The sequence below is a fragment of the Gymnoscopelus braueri genome, assembly GCF_963280865.1.
Source record: "Gymnoscopelus braueri genome assembly, chromosome: 1".
NCBI classification, from domain to species: domain Eukaryota; kingdom Metazoa; phylum Chordata; class Actinopteri; order Myctophiformes; family Myctophidae; genus Gymnoscopelus; species Gymnoscopelus braueri.
The window spans coordinates 10,213,158-10,226,250 of NC_137603.1; the positions used below are offsets into that span (position 1 = coordinate 10,213,158).

The 13,093-nt window shown below is 39.5% G+C and overlaps 1 protein-coding gene across 1 annotated transcript in view; it reads right to left on the bottom strand.

Annotated features, from left to right (window-relative positions):
* Positions 1-10,647, bottom strand: part of katnal2 (katanin p60 subunit A-like 2) — a gene marked incomplete at its 5' end in the record, with an annotated part of 12,152 nt that extends 1,505 nt beyond the window's left edge. The window contains 13 exons of the mRNA XM_080436486.1: positions 207-317; positions 493-584; positions 1,056-1,174; positions 1,319-1,382; positions 2,610-2,708; positions 3,346-3,423; positions 4,431-4,502; positions 5,113-5,187; positions 5,820-5,946; positions 7,143-7,179; positions 7,264-7,430; positions 8,126-8,196; positions 10,597-10,647. Coding sequence (XP_080292612.1) covers positions 207-317; positions 493-584; positions 1,056-1,174; positions 1,319-1,382; positions 2,610-2,708; positions 3,346-3,423; positions 4,431-4,502; positions 5,113-5,187; positions 5,820-5,946; positions 7,143-7,179; positions 7,264-7,430; positions 8,126-8,196; positions 10,597-10,647 — 1,163 coding nt within the window. The remainder of the gene's footprint in view (positions 1-206; positions 318-492; positions 585-1,055; positions 1,175-1,318; positions 1,383-2,609; positions 2,709-3,345; positions 3,424-4,430; positions 4,503-5,112; positions 5,188-5,819; positions 5,947-7,142; positions 7,180-7,263; positions 7,431-8,125; positions 8,197-10,596) is intronic.
* Positions 10,648-13,093: the final 2,446 nt, after the last annotated feature.

The window sequence follows — 13,093 nt, forward strand, 5'->3', positions numbered from 1 at the left end:
AGATTATACATTGTTTACATGTGCATCACTATATTCATGGTTGATAGACTGTACATATGTTAATTAATAATATATTCATTGCTGATGGAGTGTGTGTGTGTGTGTGTGTGTGTGTGTGTGTGTGTGTGTGTGTGTGTGTGTGTGTGTGTGTGTGTGTGTGTGTGTGTGTGTGTGTGTGTGTGTGTGTGTGTGTGTGTGTGTGTTACCATGGTAGGTTTGAGGCAGCCAGTACAAACACCAGGTCATCTGATCTGGCCAGTCCGTCCATCTGAACCAAAAGCTCTGTCTTCATCCTACGACTGCCCTCATGTTCCCCTCTGGAAACCCCCCACGGCCCACACACACACACAACACATTATACTGTACATGTACACACACAATTCAGTGCAAAGTAAACTATATTTAAAAAAACACATTTTGATTTGATTGTTTTCTTTTCTAATGTAATCTAATCTATCATCCCCCCCTCTCCTCATATATTCTCCTACTCACCCCATACCACTGCCTCTCTGTCCCATAACAGACTCCAGTTCATCCAAGAAGATGGTAGAGGGGGCATGATACCTGGCCAGCTCAAACAACACCTGCACACACACACACACACACACACACACACACACACACACACACACACACACACACACACACACACACACACACACACACACACACACACACACACACACACACACACACACACACACACACACACACACAGTACACAAACCAAGTCATAAGGACACACACAGTTAAGGTTTATCTTATGAACGCTTTTTTCTCTTACAGATCATAATGCTACATTAGTCTTCATTAAGAAGACATTGTATGATGTATCCGTCATCACACATCCTTCTAGTTCTGTAATATAATGTGAACATGTACATGTCTCATACAGGGAATATATTTGCAGGTGTTTGTGAAGTAATTGAAGGACTTTGTGGGCGCTAAACAGGTTAGTGCTTAACCTGATCTCAACCAGAACACTGCTTCTGGCAAACAATATTATAGCCATGAGGCATTCTGGTCAAACATTGACAGCCCTGATGATAACCTACCCTGACCAGTTTTTCTGAGTCTCCTCTCCATTTACTGACGATGGTGGACGCTGAGATGTTGAAGAACGTTGTGTTGCATTCTGTTGCAACTGCTTTTGCCAGCAGAGTTTTACCTGTTCCTGTGTTATGGACACACAATGTTACATCAGCACCCTGTGCACATGTGTGATGTGATGTGATAAAAGGTAGTTGAACTTTTATTGAGGCTTTCTAATCTAACATACAGCAACAAGAAATGTTGACTGACAGCTGTGGTGGCTTACCTGGAGGACCATACAGCAGCAAACCTTTCCATGGAGACAGGATACCCGTAAATAACTGTGGGTACTGGAGAAAGAGAATGATAGTGTGAGCAGTGGTGGGAAAAGTAATACATTTTTTTACATAAGTAAAAGTATCAATACTGCAATGAAATACTCTGTTACAAGTAAAAGTCCTGTATTCAAAATTTACTTGAGTAAAAGTACAAAAGTATTGGCGTCAAAATATACTTAAGTACTATTAAAGTAAAGGTACATGCACAATATTCCATTTCACATGTTTCAAAATGTATAAAAAATCTTTGAAAATAGCAGATCTAAAAGATCACAAGTTTGTAGATTGGCTATTTTCAGATAGCCATGGCTGAAGTGGTTAATGTATGTTTCACAAAGTAACTAGTAACTAAAGTTTTCAAATAATTGTAGTGGAGTAAAAGTACAATATTTGCCTCTGAGATGTAGTGGAGTAGAAGGAAAAGTATTGGAAATTGGAAATACTCAAGTAAAGTACAAATACCTCAAAATTGTACTTAAGTACAGTACTTGAGTAAATGTACTTAGTTACTTTCCACCACTGAGTGTGAGAGAGGGGTAAGGGTTGTGCATATGCTTCTGTGTGTGCGCGCACGTGTTAGCATATTCCATCTTCATATATAGACTTAAAGGCATACTAGGTAACGTTTTCAACAAAACTAAAGTTAAATTGTATATCTTTTGTGAGTGGCAAAAGTTTCACAACACCCACTCCATGAATTTCACCCCCGGAAGCCTTTTATTTATATATTTACTATTGAACGGTGAAGGGGGGGACTTTCCCGGGGAAATGACGTCATCTGGCCGGAAAACGGAGGCGGAAATGCACTGGTTTCCTGTTTGGCCAGGAACTAACGCAACGGTTTCCTGTTTGGCCAGGAACTACGCGCTAATAACAAAAAGGAACCTCACGCCGATTTTAAGAGAATGTAGGATTGGAAGATCGAAAAAGAACAGAAAAAGAAAGCACAGCTCATGGTAACTAATGCTCCACTGGCTAAGAGAAACGATCCGTAGATAGTATAAAACAATTAAAAGATCGCTTTTTGAAACGCTTCCGGCTTCCGGTGAAAACGAATGGAATTCTGGGTAATCGAGGACTACGGAAATTGTATGCAGTGACGGTAGTGACCAGCAGAGGTTGCTAAAAATCGTTATTTGTGATTCTGCATTGTACAACTTTAATGTCAGCCTAACAGAACAGTGTGTCTGTCCCTTTATGCCTATTGAAGGATTCTGCATTTTATACATCACACCTCACCTTAATGGGATAGACCACGGCTTCTTTGACTAGTCGCTTGGCATCCTCCAGACCTATGATGTCTTTCCAGTGCACGTTGGGGTTGTGCAAATAAATGTCCTATGGGGAGAGACACACAGGTTTGAATAAATAGCTGTCTTAGAAATCCACATAAGACAAGGAACTGGATGGGACACATACATAGCAGTAGATGCGTTTACAGCTGGGTAATTTATAATTTGTGTAAATTGGTTTGGAATGAAACCCAAAGATAACATGGAAAAATAGATCAGTAAAAGAAAAACAAAAGCTTGCACATCCACTATAAAAACCCAGGTGTGGGACAAACAGGGGTAAAAAAGAAATTTAGTCCGCACACTGGAAAGGTTACTTGCTCCCAGTCAGTTTATTGACGTCAGAAGGAAGAAGACCCTATGCAGGTCAAAACGTTAATAAACTGACGTGGAGAAAGTCACTTTTTCAGTGTATGAATGGATACTTGGCCTTCACAACATTGCCCTCTAGTGGAGAGAAATCATCAAGGAATCTACTCTCAACCAACCCCAGACATACATGATTACTGACACATTACAATGGCCTACAGGACTATACTGACAGAGGATTACTGACATAAATCATGTCAAAATGGCGTGTGTGTGTGTGTGTGTGTGTGTGTGTGTGTGTGTGTGTGTGTGTGTGTGTGTGTGTGTGTGTGTGTGTGTGTGTGTGTGTGTGTGTGTGTGTGTGTGTGTGTTACCTGGCTAATGACGGTGGCCAGTTCTCTCATTTCACTGTTCATACCAGAGAATGCACTGAGGGGCTTCAACAGGCGCTCCTGTCAAAAAAAAAAAAAGTAAATTCAAACCAAAAGCACAATATCATTAAAACAACAGGAGGCGCAGGTCTCCACCAGGCCTGGTAGCTTATTGTGGGCCAGCAAGGTAAAAAACAAAAAAGCAACATTGTGGAAAACTTGTCAGGTGGAAATGGGTGAGGTTTATTTGGGGAGTAGCGTAATAATCGAAGGAATCCAAGGGAAAATACGTCTTGACCATGACGTCACATGACCATAGAGATGATGTGTAGCGATTTGTGTGAGGTTTGAACAAAAGTAATATATATTTTTTTGCAAAGATCTGGCACCTGGTGTCGCTTTAACCCATTAGGCTGATTCTTACTAATGTCTTCTAAATCCTAACAGTTTTCTGAAAAACATATGTTTCTATATCAGTGGTTCTCAAACTTTTTCATGTCAAGGACCCCAAAATGATATTTATTTGGCCGCCGACCCCCATCTCAAAATATGTTGTTCCAGGGACCCCAAGAAGCAAAGATTTGAGTTAAAAATGTTTGCTTTAAAATAATATATTTAAAATATATTCATTTCACATTTTCTCGATTTTTCAAAAATAGCCGATCTACAAGCTCATAGCGCGGCACTCGGCACACAGACAAATTGTAAAATAATGCTTTTTAGCTCAAATAAAAAGATGTTCTTCCTTGGCCTCCAGGGAGTATGCACAGACGGACGGACGGACGGACATACACGCGGACGGAGAGGGGCGAAAACATAGTCTCTGGCCTTCGGCCGCTCCGCCCGGCGGAGTCAATAAGTATCAGAATCAACCAATCAGAATCGAGAATTCCTAATGGCCACGGTATAAATTACACTGACAAAAGATTGTGCACATAATGTGCAGGGCAACAGTTTAGACTGATAAAGAAAATCATTGTGCACTGTAGGCTGAGTGGCAGTTTGGTATGTGGTGCAGCTCTCTGTGACACACGCACGCAGGCACGCAGTCGCACACACAAGAACTTCTCATGCACTCTTGTACTAACCATATGTTCAGTTTCAATAACAGATCCTCTGGTGGCTTCATTGATCATACCTTTGTAATCAATCAGCTGACCCTACAACAATAACAATAAGTTCATTTGGTGTACGTATGGTAATAAAATGGGAGGGGTGTCCATCCCAAAACATAACAAAAAGTAATACAACTTACATGTCGTCGCCTTGCTAAACTAATGGCCTATGTCATTTTTTAAACGTTTTTCAGGAAAAATAAAAAACTGATCCAAAACAAAACTATATGATATTTCTTAATAATTTCACCCAAAATGTTTATAACAAATTATGACTATTTAAATAGAAATAACACTGTCTGTCAGTTATGTAACATAAACGATTTAAATAGGATTAAATCTGATTTAGGCCAAAAAATATCAAACATGGCCTAAATCAGTAAATAATTTGGCCTAAGTCACAAAACCATGTGACTTAGGCCCCAAAAAAAAGGCCTATTTTGTCCTAAGTCACACTAGGGAGTTAGGCCATTATACTAAAAGGGGAGTGAACAGCATGATCCTTTTCAATTAGGAGATGGGCAATTTTACCAGAGGTGGCCAGTGTCATGAGGAGCTGACTTAGGCAAAAATAACATTTTCCTCAAAACATTACTTAGGCCATTAGTTTAGCAAGGTGGCGATGTGATTATTTTATTATTATTGTAAAATGTACCTTCTTGTTCCTGTTGATGGACGTTACATTGAGACCAAACTCTGAAGACTCCGGAAGACAGGAGAAATCACTCTCCTGTTTAACACACACACACACACACACACACACACACACACACACACACACACACACACACACACACACACACACACACACACACACACACACACACACACACACACACACACACACACACACACACACACACACACACACACACACAGAAGATGAGAGAAAGAGAGAGATCATGTTGGTTTCAGATTAAATTCATAGAACATGAATAAATATCTGTGCCATTTCCTTCCCCTCAGTGCAGACTATGATGTAGATCTTTTCAAATGATATCTGATCTGATCCCTGCCTACATCCATCGGCTGTAAATTATAGGTTACATCTTGTGTAAATGTAACCAAAAAAGCCTGGCTCCATAACTAAGGACAACTTTATTGTTGGCTCAATCAGTTGGTGCATCACCCACAAAACCACAACATCTAGGTTCTAGCCCCAATTTGAGTCCATTATTACATGCCACCTCTCCTCCCTGCGCACATTGTTATATCACTCTTCATGGATAATACTACTGACCTAAAAAAGTAGAAACAACAAACAAAAACAACTCGTCATAATCTTCCACAGCAGTGGGGGCTCAACGTGATAAGATTACATACAGTAAGACATATAACTTAAGATGAGGTAACATTATTTACAGTGGCAGCTTTGCTAGCATCCTTGACTGTCACTTTGGATTCTGTCCTCCTGGCCCCTGCAACCCCAGCCTGCGGACTGTGGACAGGGATTATCTTGGGGAGGGGCTTCACAATGGTACAAGGTGTCCTGAGGGACAGCATGATGAAAACAAAATGATATGAGAGAAATTACAATAGACCTGAAGGGAGGACAACTGAGGGACACGGACAGGTAGGGACAATGGTAGGGACAGACAGGACGAAAGAGAGACGGGTAGGAACAGTCACATGGATAGATCAGAAGGAATGATCAACATGACAAACGGGGAGAAAGACAGGCATAAAGAATCTACTGTACCCAGACAGGTAATGACATCATACCCACAATCAGGTATCAGGTATATACTAAATCTTAAATGATGGTCAGCATGGAAGAATAAACAAACAATGAACTGGCCACCAGGGAGAGTCACCAATAAAGGAATAGATTGGTGCGTTGTTTAATAAGCCTAGAGGGATCTCATAGCAAATAAATCCCAATACATTTTCCTTATTTTTGCTCTATACTTAAACTGTATGTCAGTTTTCCTTAATAATTTTTCAATGGGTTAATCTTTCATTTCTATTCTTTCTTACAATAACTTATAGTCTTAGTGGTTGATGATTGCGTTTCCTAGAAATGTTGCCGTACATGAATTTAAGGGAGCTCAATTCATTGTGGACAGTGGTGTAAAGTCACTAAGTACATTTACTCAAGTACTGTACAATTTTGAGGTACTTTTACTTTACTAGAGTATTTCCAATTTTCAGTACTTTTACTTTACTACTCCACTACATCTCAGAGGCAAATATTAAATATTGTACTTTTACTCCCCTACAATTATTTGAAAACTTTAGTTACTAGTTACTTTGCAGATATAAATTATTATATTATAAAACATACATTTTATTTTATACATAGGCTATTTGAAAATAGCCGATCTACAAGCTCACAACGCGTTGTGAGCTTGTAGATCTGCTATTTTCAAACATTTTAGTACTTTTACTTTTGGTACTTTAAGTATAAGTTTGATGCCAATACTTTTGTTCTTTTACTCAAGTAACATTTTGAACACGGGTCTTTTGCTTGTAACAGAGTATTTCTACATTGCAGTATTGATACTTTAACTTAAGTAAAACATTTGAGTACTTTTTCCACCACTGATTGTGGACAGAAGTTGTTAATCTTGTCCTTCATCTTTGACCCATGTTGGATGTGCACAATATTCTACTTACTACATGCATTCAGACAGGCACACACAGCCACGTGGAGACAAACAGAGGTGAGGGCGGACAAGCAGTTACCTCTTTTTGCCACAACTTCTCACAAGCCTAGTCTCAGCTGCAAAATGAATGAAAAACAAACCAGTGAATCACTTAAATGTCTTGTATGTGACCGTTAATAATTGACGGATAATAAACGTACCTGGTTCTGTGGCTTTCCTGGTGAGTTTGAGTTTCTTGTTGAACTTGATGTAGTAGTAGGTCTCGTACTCCATCAGTACTGTCTCTAGGTCAACATTATCACAAACCTCAAACCTCTTGAGACCAATGTTAGTCTCCTGGTCCAACGCTAAGGCTGCATCCATGTATCTGGTGGCGCGCGCACACACACACACACACACACACACACACACACACACACACACACACACACACACACACACACACACACACACACACACACACACAAATCTTATTTCACAGGGGGGGGGGCATGGTGAATAAATGAAACAACAAAAAAATCAATCAAAAAAGTATTTTGCATCAAAACTATTCACTGTAGTTGATGCCTCTTTACAGGTTGATGCCTTTATTCAGCTGTGAAAAATCGATCTTCTTCCGAATAAAAACGGTGCCGCTTTGTGCATAATGCGTGAATGTACTGTGTACTTGTTAAAAAAAAATAATAATAATAATAATTTCAGGCGAATTAATCAAACGGAAAAAAGAAAGCGCCGCTTAGGTGTACATACAGAGACGCAAGGGTGGCGTCTTCATAGTTATTCACTCTGGGACCCGGTTTCAAAAAATGCGCGTCTTCACGCACCCAAAACGCAGGCTCCGTGTGGACAAAACATCTAAACGATTAAAAACTTTTGCGGATACACCTAAAAACGTCTCAGTGTAGACGTGGCCTAAGTATGCACACATGATACAGGGATACAGCTACAATAGTTTGAGGAATGAAAGTACAACATGAACAAAGACCGGCAAGCGCAAATAAAACACACGCACACACACACACGCACACGCACACGCACACGCACAGAGAAAGAGAGACTGACCCTTGCTCAATTAGATGGTGGTATATGAGAATTAGGAGGTTTCTTTTCCTGGTTTCTGTCCTCAGTTCATCCTGTTGGACAGGAACACACAACATACATACGGTGTCATAATAATAGAATACAGCAGTACTGGAGGGCCTGGTATGGTAGAAAACCAGCAGTACTAGAGAGATCCAGGTACGATAGATAACCAGCAGTACTACATAGATCCTTGTATAAACAACAGGTGGAGGGGATCAAGAGGAGGACTAGGAATTAGAATGGGAACCATTAAGTTGGATGAAGATGGATAATGGTAGCATAGCCTGGTAAAGCAGAGAGAGAGAGAGAGAGAGAGAGAGAGAGAGAGAGAGAGAGAGTGAGAGAGAGAGAGAGAGAGAGAGAGAGAGAGAGAGAGAGAGAAAGAAAATGACAGCACTTCATACTAACATTCTTTTTAGTACAGTATGTCCGCAGGGCCGTTTTTATGCACAGGCAATGTAGGCAAACGCCTATGTCCTGTCGGGGGGGGGGGGGGGGGGGGGGGGAATGCACCCATGAAAAAATATATATATATATATTTTTTAATATATATACAATACTGAAAGACAAACTACAGTACAGAATTAACCAAATTAACCAAGTTAATGTAACAAAAACACCCAAAGAAGTAATGAACCCGGTATAAAACCGCACAATTTCGCACGCACATGCACGGGGGGCGGGGTGGGGGGGGGGGGTGGGTTGCTGAAAATTGGCCTTTGCCAGGGCCCATTCTGACATTAACACGGCCCTGTATGTCCGAAAGCTTATCATAGCTACTAAATAGTATGTGAGGTGCCTACTAAATGCATGTCCAAAGTGAAACCCTATGCTAGTAGATACTAAACAGCAGTGGTGGAAAAAGTACTACATTTTTTTACTTCAGTAAAAGTATCAATACTGCAATGTAGAAATACTCTAAATCGGAATGCTTAATTTACTTGAGTACAAAGGTATTGGTATAAAAATGTACTCCAGGCAGGATAGATCAGTACCAAAAGTAGAAAGTATACTCATTATGCATAATGTCCAAGTTTTCAAATGTATAAAAATCTTTTTAAAATAGCTGATCTACAAGCTCACAATGCATCGCGACGCATTGTTAGCTTGTAGATCGGCTATTTTCAAATAGCCAAAGTTTAAATAGGGCTGAAGTGGTTAATGCATGTTAATGTAATAATAATCAAAACCTACAAAGTAACTAGTAACTAAAGTTTTCAAATAATTGTAGTGGAGTAAAAGTGCAATATTTGTCTCTAGGATGTAGTGGAGTAAAAGTAAAAATTGCTACGCATTGTGAGCTTGTAGATCTGCTATTTTCAAAAGATATTTTTTAACATTTTATACATTTGAAGACTTGTGAAATGGGACTTTCTGCACAATGAGTACTTTCTACTTTAAGTCAATTTTGACACCAATACTTTTGTACTTTTACTCAATTAAATTTAGAATTCCAGACTTTTATTTGTAACAGAGTTGGAGTATTGATACTTTTACTGAAGTAAAAAAGTACTTTTTCAACCACTGCTTGTCTCCCATAAAACAGTTGATATCAGTAGTAGCCTAACTATGGAGACAGCCCGACATATTATAACTATGAGACAGCCACAATACTTTAACCACTGAACCACATCCGGGGTATGGTTACCATGACAACCACGGGACGCTGTCGCTTTGACTGAGGTAGACTTAAAACTGATTAAAGAATCAATGGAAAATGCAGCTTTATTTTAACTGTCATAAAAGTGTGTAAATACTTGCATATACTTCCATAAAAGATAGAGACTAATAAGTAGGACATCTAGCCCTGGCTACATCACACAGCCATAGCACACGACGGTCGTCTGTCACGACCGTCATGGATGAACTTCAACCTGGTGTTTGCTATTTCTCTATTTTTTACCCGTACATCTACTTTAACGTTCAAATTTCAAATATAAAGTGCTTACCCCATGGCCACGGATTCTGTTCGGGTCCTCAGAAATACCCGTATTTTCCGTATTGTGCAATAAAAAGCCTTTTAACACAATCAGTGGCCATTTTATCATAGAGTTATAATGTATCAGAGTGCAGTATACCTCCCAACCGATAGGGTCACGTAGTTGAACGACTATGGAGGAAATACGGAGAAAATGGCCATCGATCGGGTTAAAATGCTTTTTATTGAACAATACGCAAAATACGGGTAATTCTGTGGATCCGAACAGAATTGTAACATCCGTAGCCATAGGGTAGGTACTTTATATTTGAAATCTGAACGTTTACGTAAATGTACGGTCTGTAAATTAAGAAAGTGCAAACACCAGGTTGAAGTTCAGCCATGACGCTCGTGACGGACGAGCGTCGTGTGATCCATGGCTACTATCCGACATCACACAAAGAACCGTTCAAAACAAGGACGCCGACAATAAAAGTAGTATTTTCCATAGTGAGAAGTTAAAGAGACTCACCGCTTCTCGCGCTTGGTTTGCAGTTTTAATGGACTGATATGAAAGATCCATCATGATTACTGCTGGAAACCACAAACAAGTGCGTGACGCGTCTATCTGTTTACAGGGAGGATGTTATGTTACGCGGAAGAAGGTGACCTGTCGAAATACGCGACTCAAGATGGGCCAACCGTTTTGGAATTTCAGATGCAGTGGAGGAAAGTCTGTAGTAAGTAGTAACTAAGTAAATTTAACTCAAGTACTGTACTTAAGTACAATTTTGAGGTACTTTTACTTTACTGAAGTAATAAAAATTCAAACAAAATAAAATCTCATAAATATTATATAGTAGAAAGTCTTGGATAGTTGCAGCCCTACATCCATCACAGCTTTCATCAGTGCACATTGATGCTGCACAGGTCTGATCACATCTCATAGATGCAGCATATACCTTGTATTAAACATATTACCCATATTATTTTCAAACTACAGTATGTAACTATATCAATATGTCTATGATAAATTCAGACTGTAGGCCTATGGCATATTCAGACTGTGACACAGTAAGATTATCACAAGTCATTTCAAAGCAATGTATGTTCCAAATAGTTATGAGTTGGGTTATTGAACCAGAATGTTCTGGGAAACAGGAAACAGTTCAGTAAGATTGATTGAAATGGATAAATTGCACTGGATCAGGCTGACCTAAAATGGTGTACCTAATCATGAGATTTCATAATATTGTTGACCAAGATCTGTCTGCAGATATGGCTCTGTTGGTTTATTAACTGTGTTGGAGTACTGAATTACATTTAGCAGTATGAAATTGACAAAAAAAATCTTAATGTGAATAAAAGTACGATATGTTAAGTATACATGACTTGAACCTGCACTGACCTAACATTTTGCTTTACCCCTTCATTATTGTTTTATTGTTTATGCCATAATGACATCCACAGGTTTATACAGCATAACAAATATTAAGCCTTACATGTCAAATGTTCAACCATAGAGGCTTCTCAGGTCAGGTGCCCACTCTTCTGGTTACCCAATAGTTGAGATTAATATTTGCATACTAGGCTACTAGCCTAAGTCAGTGGTTCTCAAACTTTTTTTTTGGCCATGGACCCCCATCTAAAAACATTTTGTTCCAGGGACCCCCAGAAGCAAAGATTTGAGTTAAAAAATATATATATTCAAAGGTTTGCACAAATTTCCATGACTTTTAAAAAATTGCAGATTTACAAGCTCATGCTGTGAGCTTGTAGATCACAGCATGAGCAACTATAGAGCGTCGCAGTTCCCGCCCACTTCCTGTTTTTTTTGGTGCCGGAAGAAAAAACTCAATGCATTTTTCCATTGACATTTCCAAAAATATTTATATCTATTAATTTAAGCCTCGAATCAAGCCATCACGAGATGACATGAATCATGACCATAAAACGTTTTTTTCTGTGATTTTCTTTTATTTTATATTTAATTATATGATATACTATATTTAATAAATACCCTTTGTTTTGCCGTTTTCAACAAAAAAAAAATCACAGAATCAAACGTTTATGGTCATGATTCATGTCATGTCATGATGGCTTGATTCGAGGCTTAAATTAATAGATATAAATATTTTTGGAAATGTCAATGGAAAAATGCATTGAGTTTTTTCTTCCGGCACCAAAAAAAACAGGAAGTGGGCGGGAACTGCGACGCTCTATAGCTAAATAACGATAAGACTTCCGGTGGACGTACCCTCTAGAGCAAAAAGGAGCCATTGAAAAACGATTCATAACGATTCATTTGCATATCAAAACTATAAATTAAGCATTTAAACGAAGCTAGACAACACAAATTATGTTTATGTGTAATAGAAAATGTTTTTAACTGTTTTAATAACAAGATAAGAATTTATCAAAATGGATAAATGCTGTTCACTGGAGTGCATAGCCTTTACAAATTGGACGCTGGAGACGAGACAGCTATTTACCGTTGCACTTGTGACATACGCACACGTTCAGGGAGACCCCCTCTACAACGCCACACTCTCCGCTAAGCCAAATAGGTGTATTTTGAAAAGTGGCGGGCCGTCCAGTGAGGTCATGGGTCAGAAAAGGGCCATTTTCACTGCATAGCCTGTACAAATTGGACGCTGGACACAAGACAGCTATTTGCCGTGGCACTTGTGACATGCACACGCGTTCAGGGAGACCCCCTCTACAACGCCACACTCTCCGCTAAGCCAGACAGGTGTATTTTGGAAAGTGGCGGGCCGTCCAGTGAGGTCAGGGGTCAAAAAAGGGACATTATCAGTGCATAGCCTTTACAAATTGGCGGTGGACACAAGACAGCTATTTGCCGTGGCACTTGTGACATACGCACGTGTGGTGTGGACGCTGTGATGCCTGTGGTATCCTGTAGCCTACTTTGTAAATGAAATCTATGGCTGACTGCTTGTATAGAGAGCGTATGTGCTGTATACAATCGTCAAGTCTGTTTCTCATTTCGTAAAAGCAACACTTTTGTG